The sequence below is a fragment of the Rhinopithecus bieti genome, unplaced genomic scaffold (assembly GCF_001698545.2).
Source record: "Rhinopithecus bieti isolate Rb0 unplaced genomic scaffold, ASM169854v2 scaffold_27016, whole genome shotgun sequence".
Classification (NCBI taxonomy): Eukaryota; Metazoa; Chordata; class Mammalia; order Primates; family Cercopithecidae; genus Rhinopithecus; species Rhinopithecus bieti.
The window spans coordinates 1,605,202-1,612,657 of NW_016812222.1; the positions used below are offsets into that span (position 1 = coordinate 1,605,202).

General features: G+C 37.1%; 1 protein-coding gene across 1 annotated transcript in view; it reads right to left on the reverse strand.

Moving 5' to 3' along the window:
- Positions 1 to 392: 392 nt before the first annotated feature.
- Positions 393 to 7,456, reverse strand: part of DEFB125 (defensin beta 125) — an 8,974-nt gene continuing 1,910 nt past the window's right edge. The window contains exon 2 of the mRNA XM_017895693.1: positions 393 to 1,037. Within this exon, the coding sequence (XP_017751182.1) occupies positions 625 to 1,037 (413 nt within the window). The 3' untranslated portion in view covers positions 393 to 624. The remainder of the gene's footprint in view (positions 1,038 to 7,456) is intronic.

Sequence of the window (7,456 nt, forward strand, 5' to 3'; positions counted from 1 at the left end):
TTTTATCTCTATCCAGTGAGATCAGTGCTTGTGCTGAATGAAAGAATTAGCTTCTAACTAACTAACTGTTAGTTACCAGCTAGAACCTTAAACAAAATTTGACATCATGACACACAGAAGTACTGTAAGTTCTTACAATAAAAGGTGGAGGGTAGAGAAGGGAACATTTGTCTGCAACTGTCTTTCTATATGCTTTTATATGTTCTCCTATATATGATAGCAGTGGGCCAGGCACTGTTAAAGTAAAAATTCTTGTCTTAGACATAATAGGCAGCTCCAAACAATGGTCTTCATTTTGTTTTGGCATGGAAAAATACATAGACATACAAATGTTCACTTAAGACAAAAATTAGCTCACATATTTTAGTACATCAGAGGAAGACAGATAAAGACTTTAAGTCCAATTAAGAGAATCCTTGTATCTTCTATACATTTCTGTCTACATGTTTCTAATTGCAAGGCAATTATCTTGGCTGTTGTCTTAATAGTAGCAATTATGTCCATCCCCATGGTCATCCAATCCCTGATGGAATTTTCCGGGTGAAATTGGATTGGTAGAATCAGCTCTTTGGATATTATTTCCAGCAGTATTTCTAGTTGTTCCATACCAGAAGTAAATGTTAATTAATTATGAGTAAGAGCCATCTGAGAAGGTGGTGGCATAGTAGTCTTGGAAGTCGTGGTCTCGGATGGTGGCATAGTAGTCTTGGAAGTCGTGGTCTCGGATGGTGGCATAGTAGTCTCGGGAGTATTGGTCTCGGGGGTCATGGTTTCTCCATGTGTGTCAAATGTTACCAGATCACTCAACTTAGATACTGGGGAACCAGTAAAAGAGCCCATATCACTATAATCAAATGTTATATCCTCTAAGTGAATCACAGGAAATGGTGGTCGTCGAGTGTATTCATATGACATTATTATAGAAATGCAGCATGATAGCTTGTTCCTACAAAGAAGTATGTACCTTTCAGTATCTAAACATCGTCTTCTGCAACATCCTATATTATTCTTCCAACATTTTTGGGGTTCAAAGCTACCTGTAGAGAACAAAATATAGGTCAAATTTTTAACTCTGGCATCAACATAACAACTTTTCATTCATTCAAAAGTTTATACTGACTGACATCTAGACTAATACTATGTCAAATACAAAAAGCCATTGAAAGAGACAAACAGGACAACAAAAACTGTATATTAAAATTGTGCCATGTACCATTAAAGAAGTTATGTGGCAAAAAGGAGGAAGGTAGAAAAAGAGAGACAGGGACAGAGAGAGAGAAAGCATACTTAGACTGATACAAAACCTGGATAGAAAGGATGAAAATGAAAGCCCAGGACCAGACGGATTCACAGCTGAATTCTACCAGATATACAAAGAAGAGTTGGTATCATTCCTACTGAAACTATTCCCCCAAAATTGAGAAGGCAGGACTCCACCTTAACTTATTCTATGAGGCCAGCATCATCCTGAGACCAAAACCTAGCAGAGACACAAGAAAAAAATGTCAGGCCAGTATCCTTGATGAACATCAGTGCAAAAATCCTGAACAAAATAGTAGCAAACTGAATCCAGCAGCACATCAAAAAGCTTACCCACTACAATCAAGTAGCCTTTATCCTTGGGAAGCAAGGTTGGTTTGACATATGCAAATCAATAAATGTGATGCTTATGGATAGCATTTAAAGTACAGAAATTGATCAACCATGGTGGGTTGAAATAATATGAGAAAAAAAGAGGAATAGAATTAAATTCTAGTGAGTTTCAATATTAAGAGATCAGATAAGAGGAAACGACTTAAAAGGACCAATAAGATAAGTCAGATCAAAACAGGAGAATAAGACACTAGAGTCTTAAAGCAGACCCCCAGCAAAGCAGAGCTCCAGCAAAGATTTGAATATGATAGTTTAGTTGAGAGAAAATTCCTCCCTCAAAAAAATCAGTGGAGAAATGTAGAAATCAGGAAAGCAAGAAATCCAATAAAAGGTGAGTTATAACCTGTTATTATCATGAGATCATCTATCAACTGCTGGCCAGCAGCATGGCTGTGTTCTGTTTGCTCAGAGGACAATCCCACAGGGAAGCCCAGCAGCCAGGCTACAAATAAGCCTCAGACTCATGGATGAGCCTGGGGGACATGTTACATTCCGTTAAGTGAAATAGACACAAAAAAATAAATACCACATGTTCTCATTCATAAGTAGGAGCTAAAAAAGTTGAGTTCATAGAAGTGGACTGTAGAATAGTGATTACTAGAGGCTGGGAAGGGAATTGAGGATAGAGAGAGGTTGGTTAACAGATAGAAAATTACACCTAGATAGGAGGAAAAGGTTCCAGTGTCCTATAGCAGGGGTCCCCAACCCCCGGGCAGCCAATGGGTACTGGTCCATGGCCTGTTAGGAACCAGGCCGCACAGCAAAAGGTGAACAGCAGGTGTGCGAGCATCACCGCCTGAGCTCCACTTCTTGTCAGATCAGCCAAGGCATTAGATTCTCATAATGGCATGAACCCTATTATGAACTGTGTGCATGTGAGGGATCTAGGATGTGTGTTCCTTGTGAGACTCTAACTAACGCCTGATGACCTGAGGTGGAACAGTTTTATCCTGAAACCATCCCCACCACCATCTTCACCCCATTGGAAAAACTGTCTTCCACGAAACTGGTCCCTGGTGCCAAAAGGGGTCCGCTGTTCTATAGCACTGTAGGGTGATGGTAGTTAACAATCATTTATTGTATATTTTCAAATAGCTAGAAGAGAGGATTCTGAATATTCCCAACATAAAAAAATGACAAATGTTTGAGGTGATAGATATGCTAATACCCTGATTTGATCATTACACACTGTACACATGTATCAAAATATCACTCTGCATCTTCTAAGTATGAACAATTATTACATGTCAACTAAAAGTAAAAGCAAAATAGCATTTAGTTTTATTTTAAAAAAAAAGACCAAATAACTTAAAAAAATGTTTAATTGGGCATCAGGTCCTAAAGGTGCAGTGTTACAGAAAACCTTGAAGAATGAAAGGGTGCATAGTTACAGTAAAACCTTGAAGAACTAAAATCATTTATGTTTACTTTCCATAATAGCCTTGAACTGCAAATAAAGGAATTACCACAGGAAAAAAAAAATATTACCAAGCCCTAAAGTTATTCTACATGAGGTTCAAAGGACCTGGACTATTTATCCAGCTTCCCCCATAGTTAATAGATGATCCCAGAGACAGCTGATAATTTTCTGGCATTTCTGGATTGCCATATACAGGGGTATTTCACAAGCAGTTGTTGAAAGACTGGGAGATACTGACAGTTGCAGGTTGGGCTGATATGCATGAAAACAGAAAATGCATAAAGGTTATAGGGAAAGTTGTATCTGATGCGACTACATTAAGCAGGAGGGGAGACTGTTTCTTAAAGAACAGAGTGGTCATTTTGTGGTCAAATACTGCTGAGAGGTTAAAAAGAAAGATGAAGGCAGGAAAGTGTCCATGCTTTTAGTAGTATGAAGGTCACTTCATACTGAGGAGAGCAGCTTCTGAGTGTTATGAGAAAAGAAACTAAATTGCAGTTGGTCAAAATGTGAATGAGAGAGAAGTGAATGCAGGATCTGTAAATGAAACTCTTAAGAAGTTTAGCTCCAAAGAAAAGCAGAGAAATAAATAACTTGTTAGAGGGCAATGTAAGGTTAAGGGAGGGCTTTCAGGTTTGTTTTGAAGAACGAAATGGTGTTTGCAAGCAATGAGAAAAGAAACAAGCAGGTTGGGTGTGGTGGTTCACACATGTAAACCCAGCACTTTGGGAGACCGAGGTGGGCAGATCACTTGAGTTCAGGAGTTCGAGACCAGACTGGCCATGGTGAAACCCTGTTTCTACTAAAAATACAAAATTAGCTGGATGTGGTGGCACGTGCCTGTGACCCCAGATACTCTGGAGGCTGAGGCAGGAGAATCACTTGAACCAGGGAGTTGGAGGTTGCAGTGAGCCGAGATCGGGCCACTGCGGTCCAAACCTGGTGACAGAGCAAGACTCTGTCTCAAAAAAAGAAAGAAAAAGAGGGAAGGTTCATTTACAAGAGAAATGCAGTAGGATTTCCAAGCAGTGTGACTACTCATTTGAGGGGTGAAGATATAAATCTAAAGGGAAACTAGTGTGCTGCATTGTATGTTCATTTACCAAGCAGTAAACTGCCTGATCATCTTTCTCAAGACAATTGCCCAAGGAGTACCTAAGTAAGTAAATTCTAGGCAGAGGAAGCAGCTAGAGATAAGGCTCTATGGAGGAGGAAGCCTGGCATATGTACAGAAGAGCAAGTAATTTTCTAAACAACCTTGCTTGAATTTAATGTGATAATATATATAAAGCATATATAGATGTATGTATGTACGTATGTGTTAGGCTCACAATAACTTGGTTCATATTTTATCCTCTGGGAAATATTGGCTCTAGTCCAACTTCACCGATTATTTATTCTACCTTCGCTCTTCTAGAGTCATTTATTCTATCTTTGTTATTTTACTGGCTCCATTTTACTTTGTACTTCGTGGAATTTTCTATAAGTTTCAAGTCTAGACCTTCCACTTATTTTGTGCCAGACAAACTCTAACCTTGCTTCTTCATTCCTCACATCTACAAAGATTTATATCTTAATTTTTTTTCTCCAGCATTATCCGTACTTGAAATATGTCATCTTGGCTCTTTTCTTCCCCTTTGTCTTTGAATCGCCTTGTTCTGTCAATTATTCTTCAAAACTGTTTCTCACTTACATTCCTTCCTACTGCTTTTATGTTATCCTCTCCATTATTAAATTAGGCTATAATCACACAGTCATCAAAATTTTGGGCCCCTTCTATGGTACAGGCACCATCCTGGGCCCTTGAGGTACATCTGTGAACTAAATGGACAAAAATCACATGGAGCTGACTTTCTAGCAGAGGGAGATAGACAATAAAAAGCAAGTGCACTCCCTGCTAAACTGTATGGTTTACAGACTTAAATCTAAGACCTGAAACTATGAAACTACCTGAAGAAAACATTAGGGAAACACTTCAGGACACTGGTCTTGACAAAGGTTTCTTGGGTAAGACCGCAAAAGCACAGGAAACCAAAGCAAAAAGAGACAATTAGGATTACATCAAACTAAAAAGCTTGGGTACAGCAAAGGAAATAATCAACAAAGTGAAGATATAGCCCACAGAGTGGGAGAAAACATTTGCAAACTATCTGTCTGACGAGGAATTAACAACCAAAAATATATTAATATAAGAACTCAAACAGCTCCATAGCGAACAAAAACAAAAACAAATAATCTGATTTTAGAATGGGTAAAAGATTTGAATAGACATTTCTCAACAGAAGAGATACAAATGGCCAACAGGTATACATGAAAATATGGTAAAAACATGGTAAGGATGGTAATTTATATATGTATATTTTACCTCAATAAAAAACAAAGGACATTATTTTGTAGATGAAAAGGTGATAAATGGTTTGCAGAAAGAAGGGAGAATAGATGTAAGGGTAATAGAAGATTCATAAACAGGAGTTGCACAGGCCTGTGTAACAAGGTGATGATTAAACAGCTTGAAGGAGGTAAAGGAATTAGTCACACCAGCAAGTGCGTTCTAGGCAGAGGAAACAAACAGAGCTCTATGGGTTGAGTCTGATATGTTTGGGGAAGAGCACTGGGGCCTGTGTGGCTGTAGTGGAGTGAACAAGGACTATAATAGTAGGAGATGAGGTGAGAAAGGTCATAAAGGCCAGATCCTGCAGGGCCAGGTGAGCCATTGTATGGACTCTGGTTACTGCTCTGAGTATAGAGGGGGCCATAGCAGAGTTTTGAGCAAAAGTACATGATCTGACTTCCAGTGTAAGCGGATTATGCATTATGTGTACTTCACAAGAGTGTGGAAGGGAAGAGCAAAAGGACAGAGATCCTGAGGATCACAGGTGAGAGATGATGGTGACTAGAAACACAGTGGTAGCAATGGAGGTGACGAGAATAATTGCATTCTGGATATAATTTGCAGGCAGATGTAATAGACTTCCTAATAGATATGAATGTCATAGGATATAAAAAATCAAAGATAATTCCAAGAATTTGGTTTAAGCAGTAGGATGATGGCAATTGAGAATAATTCATATTTTTTTTTCTAGAGTGACAATAGTCATTTTATTCAAAGAACTTCAGTCTGGAACTATGATGTTGTTAGGACATGTGATCTTCATCAAGCAGTATCTCAAAATTCTAAAATTAGAAATATGACTGGCAATTGCATGTTTCTAAGCAGGGGAGCCATCTAGCCAAAACATTATCCCATGTGTGGAATTCTTACCACACATACCAGATATAAAATCAGCTAGTAACAACTTAAAATATATCTATTGATAGCAGTCCACTGACAGCTTGGCTTGGTAAAAAGTTGCTTCACAAGCCATCAGGTGCTATCTCACTTGAAAACACATAATGTAAAGCTCAGAGGGACTAAATAGTTAAATTTCAAAACCAAACCTGTAAGAGAACACAAAAATGAAAATCTCTAAATCAAAAAAATGAAAACTAACTCTCCAAAATAAAAGAGAAAAAGAGGCATAGACAATTTATAGAAAAGTTAAATATACATTAAGCATGTATTTGGAGTTTGACTTCCCCATTACTCACAGACATAAATAAAATTAACTAAACATAATCTTTCATTTTAGGACTTGGCAAGTATTCAAAATTGATAATACATGAAGCAGACAGAAAAAACTACATCTCCAGGAATTTTATGCTGAATGATTTATGTATAAGAAAGGTTATGCTAGCCATCCTTGTCTATAAAATGTAAATGCACTTATTTATGCAAAAAAAATTTGGCTAAGTAATTTAAACAGTATCCTTTCTATAAAATTTTATGCAGTCATTGGAAATACAGTTTTGAAAATATTTAGTAAATGGGAAAATACTAATAGTTTAATAGAAAATTTATAAGTATGCTATACATTTTTATTCAAATAAGAAAACTGAGGAAGAAAAACAGATCAAAAATATTTTGTCTCTTTTAACTTCTTTACAATTTTTTTACCTCTTTACAATTTCAAAATTTCCAAATTTTCAACAAATACAGCAGTTTATAATCAGAAGTGAAAGTAGATATTAATTCTGTAACTCATATTACATCAACATGTGAATCAAGACATAACAGATCATAGGCACAGTTATAACCATTTAATAGACATGAATAGCATCTTTCTAAGCAACATGTAACACCTCCAAATTTAACTAAAGCCAAATTTCTTGGTATATAAAGATAAGAAAGTTTAGAAATCTAATGGGCTGGATGTTCAAACTCATTTATAACTGAAGTGTCATGAATTCAAACATCAGGACATCATTTTCACATATTAGACTGTAAAACTTGGAAGAATGGAGTAGAAAAAACAAAAAGGACTGATGAGTGTATGGGAAGCTGAC